A 21799-nucleotide genomic window follows, 5' to 3' on the forward strand; every position below is an offset into this window, starting at 1 on the left:
AGTTTGTTTATGAGAAGGACATGCGAGACAGCATCAAAAGCCTTACTGAAGTCAAAATATACCACATCTACCGCTTCCCCCCCTATCCACAAGGCTTGTTACACTGTCAAAGAAAGCTATTGGGTTGGTTTGACACGATTTGTTCTTAATAAATCCATGCTGATTGTTACTTATTACCTTATTATCTCTAGGTGTTTGCAAATTGATTGCTTAATTATTTGCTCCATTATCTTTCTGGGTACAGAAGTTAAGCTGACTGGTTTGTAAAATAAATAGGAACCATTAGGACAGGGATTGATAATAAAACAGAAAATATAATCATGTCGCTTTTTGGGCAACAAAAATTATTAGGGCTTCAGAACAACTTCCAAAGAAGGAGAGATTAAAAAGATTGGAACTGTTCATCTTAGGAAAGTGTTGACTGGGAATGGGGGTGTGTGTTATGATTAGACATCTATAAAATCATGAATGGTGTAGAGAAAGCAAACGGGGGCATGTTATATATCCCTTCATGTAACACAAGAACTAGGAGTCACTCAATGAAATTAATAGGTATCAGGTTTAAAACATAAGGAAGTACTTCTTCACACAATGCACAGTCAATCTGTGGAACTTGTTGCCATGGGATGTTTTGAAGGCCAAAACTAACAGCGGGGTTAAAAAAAGAATTAGGTTCATGGAGGATAGATCCATCAGTGTCTATTAGCCACATGGTCAAGTATGGAACCCCATGCTCTGGGTGTCCCTAGCCTTTGATTGCCAGAAGTTGGAATGGAGATGGATCACTTGAAATTGCTGTGTTCTGTTCATTCCCTCTGAAGTCTCTGGCAGTGGCCACTGTCAGAAGACAGGATCCTGCACTAGATGGACCATTGTTCTGATGCAGTATGACTGGCCTTATGTTCTAGAAGTATAAAGTAAATAATTTTTCTTTTTCTATTGTGCCTGAGAAATAATGTGAAGGAAGGAAAGAACCTTACTTTTACCAAGTTGCGCACACATACCATCTTGATATGCCCAAGAAGGAAAAAGTGTTTGACAACTTTACCCCTCCTCACCCCCATATCTGGCTGCTAGCCTTGGTGGTGTTCTTGGTGACTAGAATAGCACCCTTTCTTTCTCCAGCATGGCTCCAGGCAATCTGGTAGCAACCACTGCTACTCTTTAATACTTCTGTTTGTTTATTTTGAGACATCCTCCAACTGTATATAAGCAAGTCTTGAAATTTGGAGGAAGGTTGTTTTTTTTGTTTGTTTTTTTTTAAGACTAAACGGTACCATTTGGAAATAGACACCCAGAAGTGTATAGACACCAATCCTTGATTTTGCTGCAGTTAGCCACCACCCAGGATGCCAACTCTGACAGTATTTTCCCAGAAAGGTTTACTAACTTTTTGTTTAAATATACAATAGAACCTCAGAGTTATGAACACCTTGGGAATGGAGGCTGTTTGTAACTCTGAACAAAACATGATTTTTTCAAAAGTTTATAACTGAAGATTGACTTAATACAGCTTTGAAATTTTTGCTATGCAGAAGAAAAATGTGCTTTCCCTTTATTTTTTTAGTAGTTTACATTTAACACAATACTGTACTATATTTTTTGGTGGTCTCTGCTGCTGCCTGATTGTATACTTCCGATTCCAAATGAGGTACACCTCTACCTTGATATAACGCTGTCCTTGGGGACCAAAAAATCTTACCGCTTTGTAGGTGAAACCGTGTTATATTGAACTTGCTTTGATCCACCAGAGTGCGCAGCCCTCCTCCCCCCGAAGCATTGCTTTACCGCGTTATATCCAAATTCGTGTTATATTGGGTGGTGTTATATCGAGGTAGCGGTGTATGTGGTTGACTGGTCAGTTCGTAACTCTGGTGTTTGTAACTATGAGATTCTACTGTATGGGGTTTGTTCCTTTATAATGACCCTTTCGGTAGAATGTAAGAGCTTGCATTTAAATGAGAATACTCACTTGATGTTCCCATTTTTAACTTCTAAAAAAAAATAAAGCTATTCAAAGCTGTTTCGTATAGACTTGATTAGTTTGAATTAGAGTTCATGTAATGCAGAATACCATATTTTATAGCTGCTCCCTAAAGATGGGGCTGCCTAAGCTTAAAAAAGCAATATCTGATTTTGTTATATATTAAGTGTTTGTTTAGTTTAAATACATGTCTGTATCTTTTTTGATCAACTTGAAAAATTTGCATGCTATGTAGCAGCCATCTTCTATACTTTATTAAATATCTGTCAATTATAAATATCAAGGTTTTACATTAATGTCAAGATAGTACATCAAAAATTCATGGAATATGTGACTTTTTCCAAGGGTATTTAATACTTAATGCATTTGTGTCATTTTTCTTTCTAGATATATTGACAGGTTTTATTAAGTGTTTGTTAGGGAGATTTCATTTTTACCAAGGGACTATAAAGAGAAGCTGCATGCTAAATCAATTTTTTAATCAGAATATTGTTAATGTTTTTTGTCTTCAAACTCTTATAATCTATCGGCTTAATTTAAATTTCTTGGTATATTTTGAAGTAGAATGTTGAAATAGTTCAGGGCAGAAATCTAATATGGTCAGATATGCTGACTTTAGTGTATTTTAATTTCTTTAAAATAGCTACTAGAATATTGCATTGTGGAAAGTGTTCTTATAAATATGGTAATTACATATTTTTGGTAATTTTATTCTGTCTTGCATCTTTTATTACAAAACCATATCGTTCTTGCCCTTTGTTGTAATTAATCCATATAAAAACACTGGTTACATGCACCTGAACTATTAAGATATAGCAGTCTCTAATTTCTAGAAATTTATAAATGAGGGAATTAATGGAATGTACAGCCTTCACCCTGAGGTCACATGTTCAAATCTGGATTGATGTATGTTGTGACTGAAAGTCGTTACCATCTGATGGCTGTTCAGTAGCCCATCTGAAATGAACTGGTGGTCTCAGTACAGTTCCTTGTTGTCAGATGTCTCCATTACAAAAACTACACCATCAAAATTAACACTAATTTACACCATTGGAGAGGCGAATGGCTGATTGATCATAGTGTGAACTACCCTCTTGCTTTCTAGAGAGATGCTTGCTGTAGGTCATGGTTAAGACACATTGGCCGAATAATAATTCTGCCTGTATAGTATTTGATCTGAGGCTTCATTTAAGAGCTTCACTTTAGTGTGCTCAGTCCTAGTCCTTTAAAACGAATTTGGATTTCAAAGGAAAAATCAGTAAAAATATTGAGATGCTTACTTTCCTGTTTATATGCCATTTAACTGTTTTTTAGTACATTCTGACTACTGATCTGTTGACAATCATTCATCCTGTCAAAAGTGGTTGTTGGGATGAAAAATAAGTATCTCTTGTATACCTAAAGTTCTTTTGATCTCATGATAAACAGCTGCATACTGTTGGTTTAAAGTAGCATCAGTTTACACTAAATATTTCAAATACTAGGATTTCATAATGGTGAATTAGTTTGAACCACCAGTGTCAAGTTGGTAATGCTGGAGGAGATTTTCATTTTAATTAGTGTCCTGTTTATCCTAACGCCAGCTATTGCGAATTAAGGGAGGAGGGTTTGGAAGGATTTTGACCTTGCCTGGCCATGCTATGATTAATGATCAAATTCAAGAGGAAATAATCCAATAATTTTGTGCATAGCATTTTGGTGATTATTCTGCTCCAGTCCCAGTAGGTGGCATCAGTGCCACACTGACAAAGTCTCTCCTCGTGAATATGAACTGTTTAGTCAAAGCTAATATCGATATGACAGTTGGAAAAACTCCATGTCACTTTTCTTAAGCAAAATTGTTTTAATACAAAAAAAAATACAGTGGGAAATACATAATCTTTGTAAGCATTAGCGATATGAAAATTTATTCCTGAATTAACTCAGTGGATTAAATATAAATGGTAAACAATCAGAAATTACTTTAGGAATTTCTCTATTCACAGAAAATTTTCTTTAGGGTTTCTAGGTATAGAATGACGTTTAAAGCTTTGACAGTTATTAGTTTGTAATAGAACTGGGCATAAATGTTCTAGTGGAAATCTTTTAAAATTAAACTGTTATACTGCTAAATTTTTTTTATTTCACTTCTGAATGTTAACTTTCCTGGATGCTTAGTTCATTATGGCAAGGTTTAATCTTTAAACTATTAATATACTGCTAATCAAAATGGAAATTAAGTTGTCATAAAGAAATAGAGTTTTTTAGAATTGTAATGGAATACATCATTTCAGCTATCTCAGACTCTAGCATGGTCATCTTCTAATTATGGTATAGTTTGGTGGGAAAGAACGCCTCCTAAAGAATGCTGCTTGTGGCTCAATATCGTGTTAGTTGTTTTGTGAGAAAGAGAAATCGTTTTGTAAAATGTGCTGTTAAGTTTAAACATATGTAATTTGCTGTGCAATGTAAAACATATATAGATATTAAAATCCTATAGAAATGTAGACGTTCACACTGAATTCTTAAAATAAAAGCTCAAATTATTAACTTTTTACTTGAAAATGATAAATTTCAGAGTTAATCCAGCCAAAGGGTTAACTACCGGGATTGGGGAGAGCAGACACCTGGGACCTAACACCCAATTGGCAGTCTTTTGTAATGTATAATTTGCCTAAAATTGTGCACTGAGCACAAGCTTTTGTTTTCTAATTGATTTACGGTTTGAGCCACTTTTACCTCATCCCCTACTGTCCTGCACACAGTGCCAGCAAGTACATTACAGTGAGAGATGATAAATTACCATGCACTTGTGATGCTAATGCGTCAAGAGTAAAAACTGCATACTACATGGAGCTTCATGTATTAACAGTGTTGCAAAGATACAGCCAAGCAAAAATTCATTTATATATTAAGAAATAACCATTTGTTCATTTGATCGCTTACTGCAATCTGTCTGCAGACTTAATTGAAATGGAAGATTAAAATTATAGTCGTATAGCTTTCAGTCTGTTAATTGGTATAAAGTTTTAAAGTGGTTGAAAAGTCCAAGTCTTTTTAGAAAATGTATGATAGGCTATTTTAGACATGCTGCATATTGTATACTTCATTTACCAGAAACGAGTGACAGGATTTACAGGTTTAAAAAACTTTTTTTAACCACAGTACTTTATTTGCTAATGTCAGCTAAGGTGTATATATAACTTTTATATCTAATCTGATAAATAATGTAAGAAAAAATAATTACCCTACTTCTGGATGAGTGTCTCTACATATAGTTGCTTCACTAAACCTAACTATGCTATCTAAATATTTTAATCTGTTGAGATTCCTGAAGTATGGCATAACTGTGAATAAATCCTTTTGTGGCTACAAGGAAGGAAAGAAAGACTTAGAATATATTCAGTCTCCATATATAAGATGCAGAATTAAGATTCCAGGATAGGAGAGGGGATTGCAGAATTTGCTGAAACCTAATGTTCATTTCTTGTTTAGGTTTTGTGAGGTTGATTGTTTTCTACCTTTTTGGAGTCAGTCCACCTTAAATTTTTATTTTTGTGTGGTGTCTGTGGGTTCCAGTCTTGAAATATGAAGAAACAGATTTATGGCGGCTGCTGGGCACAACAAATTAAGTTGACAGTGATGTATGAGAGCATAATAGCATGATGATCCCTCTGTAGCGCGGCTGGACGCCTCCTGCTTCATTTGGCTCTTGTTAGGATCTGTTAGGCAGCTAAATAATGAAAATTCTGCTGACTGATTTCTGATTTTTTTTTTCCCCACCCCAGACCCATCCTAATGCCAGCAAACTGCCCTTAAAGGATTCTTTCACTTATGATGACTACAGGTTGGTGTGCTGTTTTTTAAAGTGAATTTTGGGATCTTGAAAAGTGAGAAATGCTTCACTAGGAAGCGGGGGGGGGGGGGGAACCAACCCTGTTTGCTAAACCATTTAAAACATCAGTGTATGCTGCCCACTGGTATTCTTCTTAGAAACAACAAAGAATAGAGTAAGTGTCCTATTTCAACAGTCGTATAGAAATTGTCATTAATCTGGGGTAAGAAGAGAAGTTAATTTAGCCAAATGACACGTGACAGCCTGAGATTAGTGTGGTGTTGTGTAGTTTTTAGATAACTTTTATTCTGGCGTTTAAGCCTCTTTATTTTTCACAAAAGGTTTTACCAGCATATATTACCTCAGAACTGATATTTGGTATGAGACCTGGAAAACTCTTCCTATACATGTGAAGTCTGAGTGCATTTTGGAGGTGTTTTAAGAAGTGGAATTAGTTCAGATAAGAGGGAGCTTGAATTGAGTTAAAATGATAAAATATCATAAATAAGAGGAATTCATGAGCTCTCATAGGGATCTTTTAGTCCTTTTGTTACTTACTTTGGGATGGTATCTCCACAGATGTTTCCTTCACTGGGAGGGTGGGAGGAAGGTGTCAATTTAAGTGTGAAGTTGACCAAAATGTGAATGATAAAGGTATGCATTTTAAAAAGTTTTGTATTGGCCAGTTTTTTAATACCTTAATTTTCATAATTCTGGATTAGTTGAGTGAATAGACTAAAGTACTATACAGGAAATTCTAATACTTTGTGGCATATGGGAAGGGCACACTTTTTAAATTTTTACATAAATGGCGATCTGAATCTTTTCTATCAGAGGAGTAGCCGTGTTAGTCTGGTTCTGTAGAAGCAGCAAAGAATCCTGTGGCACCTTATAGACTAACAGACGTTTTGCAGCATGAGCTTTCGTGGGTGAATACGGATGCATCCGAAGAAGTGGGTATTCACCCACGAAAGCTCATGCTGCAAAACGTCTGTTAGTCTATAAGGTGCCACAGGATTCTTTGCTGAATCTTTTCTGTTCTTTGGGGGAAAAGTTTGGAAATGCTCATCTAAACTGTTGATTTCTTTTGGGTTGCAGCTGATCAACTGGCTGTGTTTAAACAATGAAATCTTGAAGTTTGTATTCTTTGCAGATGGGCAGTTTCCTCTGTTATGACACGACAAAACCAGATTCCAACTGAAGATGGTTCCCGAGTTACCTTGGCTCTGATTCCTTTATGGGACATGTGTAATCACATCAATGGTCTGGTAAGGATTTCTTCAATGTGGATAAGAAGCTTTAGAACTTAATATATTAAACCATTTCAATTACCCTTGCACATTTTAATACCTACTTTTCTTAAAACAGGGATTCCATCTTCCCTGCTGACCCTCAAAAGCAACCATCTTAAAGAAATGACAACTTCTTAAATATCTTGAAATAACTTTTTCAATGAGAAAATCCCTCATACTTAAGAGATTTTTATATGTAATTGCAAATCATGCATAGTTTTTTCTTTTTCCTTGCACTTTCACAAGTGTGCAGCTTGGGGAAGAATTTCCAATGATACAAGACAGACTTGGTATCAAATTCTTTCCAGCAAATTTGAATATTTCTAATCTTCACACATACTAAGTTCTGTATCTGATGTTGCTAACAAAGGTTTTCATGAGACTAGATACTTTTGTATTGGGTATATGAAAACAGACTATGATAGAGGTGGTCTCTCAAAGCATCTCTGTCCTGGCTACCACAAGGGAGAGTGGATAGAAATTTGAAACTAAGCAATGCTTCCTGCTCTTAACCATGCCCAAAGAGCCTTGTTATGGAGGCAGCAACGGCAAGAACAAAATCTAGTTCAACAAAACCAGTACATCTGTTAGTACATCAAAGAAACACTACTTAACACATGCAAAAACACTACTTTAGGGCATATTAAACATTTAAAAGATGGCATGTGTATATAGAAAGTCAGACCTGCTGACGTTTTGGCTTGCCTGAGATTTCCTCCTAGCTCATAGAGGACCAAGTCTTGACTTGATAACGGATTGGTCAATTTTGAACTGATGAAATGAGAATTCACAAGAGAATGGTTTGCCAGTCTTGTTTAGCCTACCACAAAGCTTTTGTATATTTCAGTTTATACTTTCAAATTATATTGTAAGTAGGAGGGTGACTTCTGTAAACAGCAAATATGACCTATTCATTCTTCCATATTTTAGTAATCTGGTCCCTGTAAGGGAGAATTGATGTGGATGACAGGTCAGCATGTGTTAGCAGTAGTATTGTCATGAGTGAAGCTATACTCAATCAGGCTATAGTAATGATTTGCATTTTTCTGTTGATATTAACAGTTTGGTTTATTAGATCATACAACGGGTTTCTTTATAGAGGATATCACTATGACTGGCTGTATCAAATACAGTGGAATTCAGTCCTGGATGATGATTTTTCTCTTTTATTCTCTCCCATTGAAATGGTTATTTATTATGTATGTTTTTCTTTAACCCTAGTGCCTTTTACAACTGAGTACTTGTTGCAGAATCTGGTAGCTCTCTTACTTTGTTTCAAGGATAGGTTTAGTGTTTGACTAGCCTCGAGTATACAACATTTCTTAAACTTCATAAAACAATTTAAAAAGCAAAAACCCTCCTGGAAGACTTAGATGTAAGTATAGTGCTTACTGTAACTCTCATTGCCCTCTTCTTCCTTGACATTTTTGGAGAGGTTTGTTCATTTTCACGTGGATGGTCCTTTAATGAGTGCCTTCAAAAGTTGGGATATAAAAAGAGGGAAGACAAATGACACTTCTAAGAAAAAAATTAAACTTAGCTAGCCCATATTAAAAGCAAGGTCAAGCAGGTTGTTTTAATTATTTCAAGCTTCTGCTGATATTGGTAAAGTATGTTTTTGTTATGCTACTTGGTGAATAGATTTGGTGCAGAGGCAGCTTGTGGACCCACACTGTGAGGATAAAGTGGAGAGGTCTCTAATCAGTTGTTCATATTACTTATGTTTGAGTAGTTTACTCTGAAGGAAATATATATCAATACATAAACAGAGAAGGTAGCTGCAAATTTTAGGAGCTGAATGTTATTGGCTCTGTTGAAATAGAAAAGCTCTGTTAGAACTCTTTCCTCTCATTACAAGTTTAGATTACTAAAATTATCAGAAGTAGGAGTAATACCCCCAGAGATCAGTTTTACTCATCTACCCAAAATTATGCATTATAGTAGGCTTTGGAGGAGCGGGTGGGAGTCTCTTTGCTCTGATTATAGCACATCCCAATGAAATACATCAAGTGAACACTTGACTCACTGCATGAATGTATGAAAAAGATGGTGTTGCATTCTCCAATGTCTGTTCCAAAGGTAGTGTTGAAATGCCCCTTCATTCAGTCCCTGTTATAATGTCTTTTTTCCACATGCTAAATTATAAAATGCTCTTTGGGTTTTAGCTGGCATTAGGGCCATCCAGCTTTTTCTTGCTTCTGACACTACTAATTAGATCAGCCTAAGAACTACGTCAAAATATTTGTCTTCATGCATTTCTCATTGTTATTCTTCAGTGGGATTGTATTTTGACAGTCAAAGGTTGATTACTTGCTACTTGAGCTTTGAATGAATAAACTAAATTATGCCTACTGGGCTGGGGCCATCCTTATCAAATCACTGGCCAAGCAAACTACTCCTTCCCCCTACACAACTGGATATTCATGAACTGGCCTGCTCCAGCAGTGTACCTAAAGGGGGAGACAACTTGTTATCCATCTTCTGGAAAAGGAAGCAACTCCAGTGCTCATTTTCTTACCATTTCCCCTGTCTTATTTAACTTTGTAAATCATGAGTCTAGCACTAGATTGGACTTTGCAGAGAAGCCCATTAGAAGAGGTGTTATTTTTAAAAGTTTGGCAGTCTAGTGAAACACACACTCAGCAAATTTGCAGCACTCTCTAAGACATACAGAATCCTTCTGCCTACATCTAGCAATCCACAGATGCTTCAAATTCTCTCTCTGAAATCATTTTTAGAAGATTTTAAGGGTTTTTTTGTTTTTTTTGTTTTTAAATTTGAAAATGGTTTCTTTGAGTTTATGAAGCAGCTAAGGAAACTGTTCAAGACATATGAAGCTTTTGAGATAGCATCAAGGATTTCCTTCTGTCACTCTTCCCCCCAGCCGCAACAGATCCAGGCTTGGGGCCAGGGGAGGGGTGCCTCTCCCCCCAGACGCAGCAGGCCCAGGCCGGGGCTGGGCTGGGGCCAGAGGGAGGGGCTCCTCCCCCCCGGACGCGGCAGGTCCAGGGATGGGCACTTCTCCCCCTGGACGCGGCAGGTCCAGGGATGGGCACCTCTCCCCCCGGACGCGGCAGGTCCAGGGCTGGGGCCAGAAGGAGGGGCTCCTCTCCCCCTGGACGCAGCAGGTCCAGGGCTGGGCACTTCTCCCCCTGGACGCAGCAGGTCCAGGGCTGGGCACCTCTCCCCCCGGACGCGGCAGGTCCAGGGCTGGGGCCAGAGGGAGGGGCTCCTCTCCCCCTAGACGCGGTAGGTCCAGGGCTGGGCTGGGGTGAGAGGGAGGTGCTCCTCTCCCCCGGGACGCGGTAGGTCCGGGGCTGGGGGAGAGTCATCTCTCCCCACCGCAGCCCTGAATGCCTGTGTAGCACTTAATAGGCTGCTGCATGGCCGTGGACCATAAAAGGAACTTAGATGACTGTGGCCTGTTTTATGCATCAAATCAAACTGGATGATCTAGGCTCTAAAGAAAGTGTATAAAGGACTTGCAAAAGTTTCACACATTCATGTAATACATTTTTGAACTGTGGCATCTGTGTACAGTGCCATTATGTGTGTCCCACAGGGCTCTGCTTATGGCTGCCATTTTGGATTTGCAGTATCTGAGAAGAGTTCCCTATGGTCACTATGAAAGCATTGTTTTGGCTTACAAATGCATGATTGAATATGCAAGCAGAAATTATTAATATGTAAACTGCCAGCCAGCCATTCAAAGTAGCCTAAGGGTCTCTCTCCTCAGACAAAGCAAATCCAAGATGGCAGTCACAGTATAGTACCTGTGTTCAAACATAATTTCTGTAAATGAAAACAAAGTTCTAATGAAGCCACAAGATCTAGAGAGAAAATCTGTGGCTTTTTGCAGTTTGTCCCACAGGTTCACAACCTATTTTTACTACAATGTAGTTGTGTAAACACTAAATTCAGAATACTTGTCACAAAAGTTGTTTCCTGATTGCACAACTTCCTTAGGTGTAGCGTGGTCTCTGAATCCTTTATGATATAGAGTCCATGTTGAATGTTATTAGTCAAGAACATACTAGATTTAACGTTTTAAAAAAATACATTTTAGGATGGTTTTACTTATTAATATAAGCATTTTTATTTTCATGATTTTAAAAAGAAACATATTCAGGGTATGGTAAAGAATCTCCCCACCCCCACCTGTCTGCTCCCACAGAAAAATCTCTTCAGTATTTGAGAATAATTGCTTAACTTTAGATAAAGGAATTATTTGCAAGTAAATTGGAGTTCTCTGAAGATGGTATCCCTTAAAGATTCCCAGTTATCCACTCCTCTTTCATTGAGAGAGATCGAAAATGCATTGATAGTTGAAGGGTCTGACACAGAATGTAGCACACTCAGTGCAGCGCTCCAGTGTGCCTCACAGGAGTGACTTAAAACTCAAGAACTTTATAATAAGCTACTGGATTTAGCTAGGGACCAGCAACTGTTGGTCTGTGGAGGGTACTTCCCTCAGAGCTTTCCATTTACTTCAGGTTAGTAATTTCCTTCCTTGATCTTCTCTAGTGCAGAGATTTTTAATGTTCCTAACTAAGAAATGATTGCTTAAGATTCATAAAACATTTAGTACCAACCATGTTGCATCAGGTGAAGGAAAAGCAGGATGTGCAATTACTTTAGGTAATATCCATCTCCAATAAAAGGCAGCTTTATGAAAATAGGGAGGAAAGAAATGTAATATGTTAAAGACTCTACTTTTTTCCCCTTGGGTAGATCACAACTGGCTACAATTTAGAAGATGACCGTTGTGAGTGTGTAGCGCTTCAGGATTTTAAGGCTGGAGAACAGGTAATGTGAGACAGTTATCTATGCCATGGCTATTTGGTGACGTTTTATGCAGAAATGTATTGTTCATGCAACTGACTATCTTGATGAAAAGGGTGAAGATTTCACACAAACATCTGCTTGTCTACTTGATAACTAAACTCTGTTTTTATTAGCTGCAGAAAAGCCTTGCTAATCTGCAAATATAATCTGCACAAAAAGGAGTGCTCAGTATTTCTCTGTGAAGATTTAATAGCAGAGTGTATAACCAAGGTTTTCGTTTTAGTTGGATACTTTGTAAAGTATTAATAAAGCTAAATAAATTAAACTACAGTTGTCAAAATAATGAACACAATACATTCTCTGTCTCACAATCATCTTTGCAAATCTCCACTGTAGGAGTTGCAAGCTTCCTCCTGAGTAATAACCATTTCATGTATTTAATCACTGGGGAGTGTACACTGTGCAGGCCACTGATCTAGAAATCTTAGATGTGGTTGTTAAAGGTCCATACCCAAAACTGCCCTCAATGCCTCAATTTCTATCAGCAATAGCAGGCGGTGGAACTCTCCCTCTTAGTTTTGTTCAGTGCTTTTTTCTGTCTGAAATGTTTTGCATAGTTTTTATTTGACTAGTTTGTGATAGTCTAGTATTTGTCCAGTCAACAGGTAAGAAGAGGAGGTGTTATCAGCAACCCAATAGACAAAGACCATTGGTCCAGGAGATATTTGGCCTGTGCTGTGTGTACCCCAAAACTTTAGTTAGAATGAGAAAGGAACTTGAAAGTAATCATCCTGGATTAAGACTAATCGGTCCAACCATTAAAATAAAAAGAGCAAGACTCTAAAGCTTTGCCTACATCAGGAAAAGTACCTGTTGCTGAAAACAGGTACTGATGGAGTGGCGTTGAGCACAGTTTAGCTGCAAATGTAGCCTTGGATGCTAGTTGTTCACTGATCCAAGGACAAACTAAGCAGTGTTCAGCACCAGTCCAGTGTAATGTAGACAAGACATGCATCAAGTCCCACGGTGTATTCTGAAGATATGAGTGGAAAGATGCTGATCTCACATCTTTCACATCCAGTCTATTAAGAAATATGTATTAAATTGTTAAAGTAGTATTTCTCTAAAGAGGAGAAGCATCTGTCTTCTAAATTGAGCTGATTGAGATAGTACACCTCTACCCAATATAACACAACCCGATATACCACAAATTCGGATATAATGTGGTAAAGCAGTGCTCCGGGGGGCGGGGCTGCACACTCCGGTGGATCAAAGCAAGTTCGATATAATGCGGTTTCACCTATAGTGTGGTAAGATTTTTTTTGGCTCCTGAGGGCAGCATTATATCAAGGTAGAGGTGTGTACAAACAGTTTGTGCATGGAGTTACCTTGACTGGCAGGGGCTTGGATCCTGTGTTCAGATACTTAGTTTGTTGGGGATACTTTTGGTTCCCAGGCAGGTTCCTTGCACTCATCTGTGAGTGCAGGATTTGCACTCCTCTTTAGTTCTGTTTTCTCCTTGGATTACAACCTTTGTACTCAAAAGAATGTTTAACAGATATGTCCCTTTCTTCTTATCCTTCATCTTTTTCTAAAAGATATGCTGTAGTTGGATTTCAAGTAGGAATTAGTACAGGGAAATCCTATGGCCTGTGTTATGCAAGAGGTCAGATTAGATGATCACTTCTGGCTTTAAAATCTATGAATGTATTAATCGTATGCAAGGCTTGCCTAGGTCTGTGTCTTATATCTATATATATCATAGAACTATCATTCATAGAATCATTGCCTTTATAATGCAAGCTTATTTAAGAATATATATGATTAGCAAGCTTCCATAGATAGATAGATAGATATACTTTTTAAAAAGATGTTTTTATTTCTAAAGGCAATGATTGTATTGGATCTGCGTAGAAGATAAATGTTTTCTTTCTGTTGACAATTCCATTATAAAAAAAAAAAAAAATTCTTGTGGCTCAGAATGCATCAGCTATTGCTGTGGGCTTGCTGTACCAAGATCTTTATGCAGCCAAATGCTAGCTGAAAAACTGCAGCATGAACTTGTAGTGATTTTTTTCTTTAAATTCTCAGTTGTTTTAAAACACTTGTTGCATTGTATGCTGTTTCATCTAGCATTTTAGATTGTAAACTGTAAGAGGCAGGAAACATGTCTACATTTGTATGGCACTTAGAACAAAAAACATTATTATATATAAATATGGAGTATATTTTTTGTAAGTGAAAGGACAGTGGTGAATAAATAGCCTTGAAGTACAAATTTGATTTAGAAAAAGTTTGGGGAAATGGGGATAATATAGAAAGCATCAGCTGAATACCTATAAGATGTCTTTGTATGATATTAAATATCCTTAACACCATAGCAGTTCTCTCCCATAGCATGCAGGGTATAAAATAACAGGCCCATCTCAATATATGGAAATTTTGAACACATTTCACAACATCCTTGAAGTCTTATGGCAACACTGTATGGCATTTTGAATCATTAAATGAAAATAAACATGCATTTTAGTCATATAACCACATAAGTATTGTATTTCATGACAATATAACTTTTTTCAGTAAATAATTTTCCACTTATGTCAGTTTTATGAGTTAATCTTAAGCTTCCCTCTCCCCCTCCCCTTTACTTCTCTTTTCATCCTTCTAGATTTACATTTTTTATGGCACTCGGTCGAATGCTGAATTTGTGATCCACAGTGGTTTTTTCTTTGATAATAATTCACATGACAGAGTGAAAATAAAGCTTGGAGTGAGTAAAAGTGACAGGCTGTATGCTATGAAGGCAGAAGTCTTAGCTCGTGCCGGCATTCCAACGTAAGTAAAACAGAATGAACTGAGTTTTTTCTTTCATGCTTAAAATATTTCAAAATTTATACAGTCCAGTAGTGCATTATTAAAATTGCTCTGCAATAGTTTGCTTAGGCCTAATATTTTGACTGTTTACATAGCAAATGAAATACATTGTGATAATGAAGTTTAGTGCACTATTCAGATCTAAATCTAGTTTGGAGTGTATACAAGGAGGAATTAGATTTTCTTTAGTAAGTGCTTGGGTAAAAATTGCAAAAGAGTTAAATGTGAACCAATATGTGGCTTTCATTTCTTCCCTATCCCTTCTCAAAATGTCCTGCAATGCGCAATTTGTTATCTATAGTGGTTTCAACTATTTTTCCTTAGCAGAAACTGCTGTTAGTTCAGACTGTAGTATGGTGGGCAGCAATCAGGAAACATTGTTTTTTTTCAAGGGGAAAGGAACCGTCCTAATGGAAACTATTATCTGGCCCCTTCTGTTTTTGAATACACCGCTACCTCGATATAACGCCACCTGATATAACATGAATTTGGATATAACGTGATAAATCAGTGCTCCAGAGGGGCTGGGCTGCACACTCCGGTGGATCAAAGCAAGTTCAATATAACATGGTTTCACCTATTAGGCGGTAAGATTTTTTTGGCTCCCAAGGACAGCATTTTATCGAGGTAGAGATGTATGTCAATAATTGGTTCAATATCAGTCATTAATCATAATACTGCTGTTAACATTTTGAAATCAGCACTTAAGGTGAGATTATTCTTATATATATTACTCATCTGGCTACTCAAATCAAGCATGAATTTATTATTAAAACCATATAAAAAGTCATTTTAAGTGTAAAATTGCCTGTCGATTGGAGAAGTGATTGTTCTTTTTCTGGGACAGGTTGGAGAAGTTTCTTCAGTTCAGACTCAGAAATTGGTGTGACCTCATATTTGTTCAGAATTTAATAATGTGGCATCCGAGTATACATTAAAGGTTTCATGTTGAAGCTACCACAGTCTAATTTGCATTCACTTCTTTTGTCAGCTCCAGTGTTTTTGCCTTGCACTCCACTGAGCCTCCAATCTCTGCTCAGCTTCTGGCTTTCCTTCGAGTGTTTTGTATGAGTGAAGGTAAAACATTCACAAATATTCCTATTGATGGAGGTTTTTTTAAGTGGGAAGATAAGAGTTGTTCATATGAAACAAAACTAGAAAACTTTAAAATGAATGTTTTAAGGGGAAAATTGAAAAGGGATTGAGAACACAACAGAACATGGTCCTCTTCTGCATCGTTCTTAAATTAACAGATCATTAGAGGACACTGAGTTTTCGAAAAGTATGTAAAATTGCATCAGTCTACGTTCTTGGGTCATGTGGTATTAGGAGTGTGCTGACAGCTTCAGAATTTTTTGGGACTTTCTCCACCAAGCAGCAGGTGTGGTGAATGTTCTAATTTTGAAGGATACCATATAGTACATCACCACAGCCTTTTTTCCAACTTGTGATTTGCAATAGATTACTTTTGCTCTCCAGTCTTATTTATTCAGAGGCTAAAAAATGGCCCACAATGCAAGGTCATATGAGTCCAAAAGTTTGCTGTACGCTTATAGTGACAGCATTTCAGTCAGCCTTTACCACCAGATTCTTCTGGGAATGGAACTGGAAAATAGTGCACTATAGCAGAAATCCAAGACACACCTCAAAGTTGGCAGTTCCCACATGTAAATCAACATTTTTGGTTACTCATAATCAGCTTGTCTTGTGAAGTAAACTATCAGAGCCTAACTTTCAAATATGCATGTGTGCAGTTGCAGCAGGAAAAATGTATGCACCCTTATTAACTGAGCACCTAATTTGTGCATGTAATAACTTCATTGGTGGATACAATCACAACTGTTTGCTAATTAGGCACGATTATGTAACTAATCTTGCATATGCTGTTGTATTTGTATTTATGAAAATAATCCAAAAACCTGTTTTTGTAGGTTATAGGTAAGAACCATTTCTTTCACAGCAGCTTTATGGGGAAAGATAGAGTAGTGGTTCATGTGTGTGTACATTCTAATCGATCAAAAGCTGTTGCTTCATATGCTAAAAGTTTGTGGGATACTATTGGTATATAGGTTTGTGCTTCATTTAGAATTCTAAACTAGTGTGAACTTTGGGACTAAACTTCTTTTGATTTCAAAGAGATGATATGATATAATGATTACATAATAAGCATAATTCTTGAGGGATGTGGAAGGGATTGGTGAATTTTCTCTTCTAGGAAATATACCTGAAGTGCATTTGCTACATTATCATGAAATGTACTGGGGTGCAATTGAGGTATGTGTCCTAGACACTCAGCATGAAAACTGCAATTATTGTCTGTATTTAAACTGTTCATTGAGGAGCAGTATGACATGAATCATTGATCCGTTGGTGAGAAGTCCCTTGCCTTAGTAACTCTTTCATCAACAAATGAAACTTACATACGTCACTGAAGTCTATTGTATAAAATGCTAATATCAACTTTTGTAATGTTTAATTTGAAGTTTGTGATATACTGCTTTGCAGGAGAGAGTTTGGTAATTAAACAGTTAAGATTAATGAAATTTGTGTAATGCTGTCACAAACCACTTGACATTTTCCCTAAGGCACATTTGATGGATGTATTTTGACCAACAGTATTCAATTTTTTTTGAAAATTTTTTTTTACTGAAAGAAATAGCCTTTAACAGTAGAAAAAGAACTCTGTTGCTATTTATCCAATAAAATAAACATTTCAGGGAGATGTTATATAAGTACACCCAACTCTAAAGTATTACCCCCTTGTTCTGTTTATCACCATCAAGGATTATATGTGACATTGTATCTGTAACTGGCATACAAAGTAAGAGTTATGATGTGTATTTTAAGCCAAAATGTTTACAGCGTTATTTAAGAATGGAGCTGAAGGTTCCTTTTTCTGCTAACCTCAAGATTTCCAGATGCTACCTTGAGGGGAGTACTAGAAATATCCAGATTGTTGGATCATTCCTTTTAAGGGGAGAAGATTTGTTTCTCAAGCAATATAAAATCCATGTTATTGAAAATGAAGCTTTCTAAGTTTTGTCAACTACCGTAGTGAATGGTAAGATTGTTTGTTTGTTTTTTTAACATATTGTTCTTCATAATTATTGCAGAAGAGCTGAAAGAACACTTAATAGGAGAGCATGCAATTGACAAAATCTTCACTCTGGGCAACTCTGAGTTTCCAGTTAGCTGGGACAATGAGGTTAAACTTTGGACGTTCCTTGAAGCCAGAGCATCCCTTCTTTTGAAAACCTACAAAACTACTGTGGAGGTAAAGCTACCAAGAACCTGTAATTCTGTGCAATCTTGAGGTTTTTGCATGGTGATCCTAGCAAAAAACAACTTCATTCCCCCCCCCCCCCTCCGCCGCCATCTTACTTTAATTATTTATCTTCATTATGTGACCATTCATTTTTCACTTGTTTTTTAAATTACAGTTTATTTGGAATAGCCAAAGAAGAAAAAGTACATAAGATTTTGGCAATCTGTTTTAAATTGTTTTAATGATTCTGTAAATTGTTGCTCCTTGTTTTTCCACTAGTAAAATGTGGAATCAGTTTTAACTTCCTGTGTTTTTATATTTTCTAAATTATTTACTAGACCGGGGAGGCCCATAGGCTGGATCTGGCCCGTCAGGGCTTTCAGTCCGGCCCGCGGGATTGCCAGCCCCGTGGCTCAGCAGGGCGAAGGCAGGCTCCTGGAAGTGGCTGGCACCATGTCCCTGCAGCCACTGGGAGAGTGGGGGGCAGAGGGCTCCGTGCGCTGGCCTCACCTGCAGGCATTGCCCCCCGTAGCTCTCATTGGCTAGGAACAGGGAACCGCAGCCAATGGAACCTTCAGGGGTGGTACCCACAGGTGAGGACAGCATGCGGCGGAGCCACCTGCCCCACCCCACCCCCAGGAGCCACTGCCTGACATGCTGGCCACTTCTGGGAGCGGTGCGGGGCCAGGGCTGGCAGGGAGCCTACCTTAGCCCCACTGTGAGCTGCTGCCATCCTGGAGCTGCTTGAGGTTAGTGGCACTGGGCTGGAACCCGCACCCCAGCCCCCTCCTGCACCCCAAATCCCTGCCTTAAGCCCTTACCCCCTTGCTGCACCCCTCCTGCACCCCAGCCTCTTGCTCTGAGCCCCCCCTGCACTCCGCACCCCCTGCTTCAGCCCTACGTTCGTGTCCCTGCATACAACTTCCTCACCCAGATATGGCCCTTGAGCCAATATGTTTGCCCACCCCTGTACTAGACTAACACATCTAGAAAGTGTATCACTTTTTTATTTGCTTTCACTACAGCTATCCTTAAAACTTACTGACTTGAGCTTCTGAAAGCTGATCCATGTTGGGGGACCTGTGCTTCTTTATGGATTCCCATGGACTTCAGTAGGGCTCCATACATGCGTAAAAATCTGCCTGTGTGGATCAGCTTACAAGATCTGGAGCCTTTGTTATTGCACGACACATGTTGGATGGATTTTATTAATAATCTTCCATTCTTTTTCCTCCAGGATGACAAATCCTTTTTGGAGACCCATGACCTTACCTTCCATGCGACAATGGCTATCAAATTGCGTTTAGGTGAAAAAGAGATTTTGGAGAAAGCAGTGAAGAGTGCAGCTGCTAACAGAGAGTACTATAGTAGACAAATGGCAGAAGGAGCCCTACTTCCTAAATATGAAGAGAGCAATATTGCCTTGCTAGAGAATACTGTGGCAGACTCTAGGCTCCCAATTGTCTTGAGAAACCTAGAGGAAGAAGCAGAGGAACAAGGGGACTTAAAGATTGATGAAGCTATTGATGCAGAAGTCACAGAGAATGGGTTTGTAAATGGTGAAAAAACTCTACTTAATGGGACCAAATCAGAAAATGAAAATCTAAATCAAGAGGAAAGCAACAAAGACACTGAAGATGCCAAAGAATCTTCTTCAGACAGTACTGATGAGGTTAAAGAATAGTCATAAAATAAAGTTTGACTTCCTTGTGAAATTAAAATTAGCAGAAGTTTATGAACAGTGCATTTACATTGGTGTGTTTCTTTGTTAACATTTCTCTTTCTGCAGAAGAAAATGTTTTTGCTGCTTTATATAAAAATGATTTTTTAAGTTATTTAAAAATTTTATCATACCTTTTCAATTAAGATTGCCATCTTGCTTTCAGGCAAAAACGGGGGGAAAAGGTGCCTTTGCAAAATTTTGCAGACCTTTCTGGGACAAATGTATTTTCTTCTTGGGAAAGAATTAAGCTCTGCTATCTGCTGTGCTTTTGTTGTTCTGTCACTCTGACTACTGAAATTAAAATCTTGCTCTGCCTCCTGCCAAGAAAAGCAGAAGGCAGGACTGACTCGGTATTCAGCATGAAAGTAGGAGAGCAGTACAGCAGAAAACTGAATAAGAGGATCAGAAACTTGGGAGACTGGAGGAAAACCTGTTTAAAACCAGGTACGCCAGTCCAAAAAAGGTAAGGTGGCAACCTTATTTTCAATAGTTTTAAATGTTGATGAGAATCCTAATTATATACACTTACAGTGATTTCTAAGGATTTCAGTTTACTTTTGTGTTTTGTTTACTGTATAAAAACATTTCATCTTTCTCCTTGAATCAAAGTTAGGCTACTACAGTACATCATCCACCTAATTTTAAAGGCTGACTTTTATTTTAAAATGGTACCTTCTTATTTAAATGTTGGCAAGGTAATGGAGAGTTTGAAAGCAGATAGGCCAAGCCACAGCTTTAAACTGTGTGGTTCAAAGTGAGGTTGCTTCCCAGCTTCTGCACATTTTCACAATTAGCTAGAGATTTTCAAAGCTACACTTTTGGCTAAAAGCATTATTAAAACGAAAACCTGAGTAATACTCCTGTCTTTTACTTTTTCATTTTTATGTAGTATTGGATGTAACACTGAATGTGACAGCTATTAGCTAATCTTATTTAAACTTCATCTTTGGCTGAAACATTTGATTGTTTTCCTGAAGGAAAAGGTAAGCAGGAGTATTTTTGGTTTGGGGAAGACCAAAATCAACCCTGGTGCATACTTTACCATTTAAATTGTGTAGCGGTCTGATGCACGTTGGGTTACCTCCCCAGTGCTAGCTATGTCTGCTATCCAGCAGTATTGGTCACCCCTCTCATATACATTGTGAATTCTGTCTGAAAGCAATTGCAACTCAGTGCAATACTGAAGTGAGGATAGTGTCAAACCTTTTTTGATATTTCCCAGGTTAGGAGGAGTGAATAATAAACAGCTTAATTCTGAGCTCAGTTTTAAGGACTTTCCCTTTTAGACTGTTTTATCTTGAAAAGTTCAAAATAATAGAAAGATTGGGCAAGCTTGGGTGACTGCTTAAACTTTAATGAATGTAGCAACTTGTTTATCCAAGATTGGTTGCATTAAAATGCCTTTTGACATTTACAGTCTTTTATTTTAGATTTTTGCTTCTCTTTTACATTACAACTTGAAAAATGTGCTTTTGCATTAATCGTTGGTGCAATACACATGTCAAGAAGTGACTTTCATATTGCCATAGCAACTTTGGAACCCAATGAGATGTAAAAAAAAAAAATGTTGAATAGTTTTTTCTAAATATTTCACTGAGAATGGCATGTTGCCATTACACTGGGGATATTGTTTCCCCACTAAGTAACTAGAGGCTGGACCGATATTTTTGTAACTAAAATGCTGCTTGTAGGTAGAACAGCATGCGTTGTCATCCTGAGAGTTTAAATGTCATACAAAAGTCACAATTCTTCAGCTTTTATTAGAAACGATACTCTTTCCTTCCTGCGTCTGCCAATTTTATTGCACATATATCATAGACGGTGATATGCAATTCTGAAACTAGCTCTCCCTAAACATTTTCACTGTAATCCAAAATCTAAATGATTTGGTTCAATCTGATGCACTGTATTTTGTTCCAATATTTGCTGTTAACTATGGCTTAGCAAAACCTGTGGTGACCACAGGCAGGAATGTGTGGGTTTTCTTGAATAAAGCATAGTTCTATAATGTCTTTGCTAGTAAGCGTATTACACAAACAAAAAAAACCCCGAACCCTATGTA

The 21799-nt window shown here is 37.7% G+C and overlaps 1 protein-coding gene across 7 annotated transcripts in view; it reads left to right on the forward strand.

Moving 5' to 3' along the window:
• SETD3 (SET domain containing 3, actin histidine methyltransferase) overlaps positions 1–19753 on the forward strand; it is a 73250-nt gene extending 53497 nt beyond the window's left edge. For all 7 annotated transcript variants that reach the window (XM_045016921.1, XM_045016924.1, XM_045016922.1 and 4 more), the window contains exons 7-13: positions 5752–5810; positions 6952–7066; positions 11822–11896; positions 14544–14710; positions 15741–15826; positions 17863–18023; positions 19252–19753. In XM_045016921.1, the coding sequence (XP_044872856.1) occupies positions 5752–5810; positions 6952–7066; positions 11822–11896; positions 14544–14710; positions 15741–15826; positions 17863–18023; positions 19252–19698 (1110 nt within the window). In that variant the 3' untranslated portion in view covers positions 19699–19753. The remainder of the gene's footprint in view (positions 1–5751; positions 5811–6951; positions 7067–11821; positions 11897–14543; positions 14711–15740; positions 15827–17862; positions 18024–19251) is intronic.
• The last annotated feature ends 2046 nt before the right edge of the window (positions 19754–21799 follow it).

Source organism: Mauremys mutica, chromosome 4, assembly GCF_020497125.1.
Source record: "Mauremys mutica isolate MM-2020 ecotype Southern chromosome 4, ASM2049712v1, whole genome shotgun sequence".
NCBI lineage: Eukaryota > Metazoa > Chordata > Testudines > Geoemydidae > Mauremys > Mauremys mutica.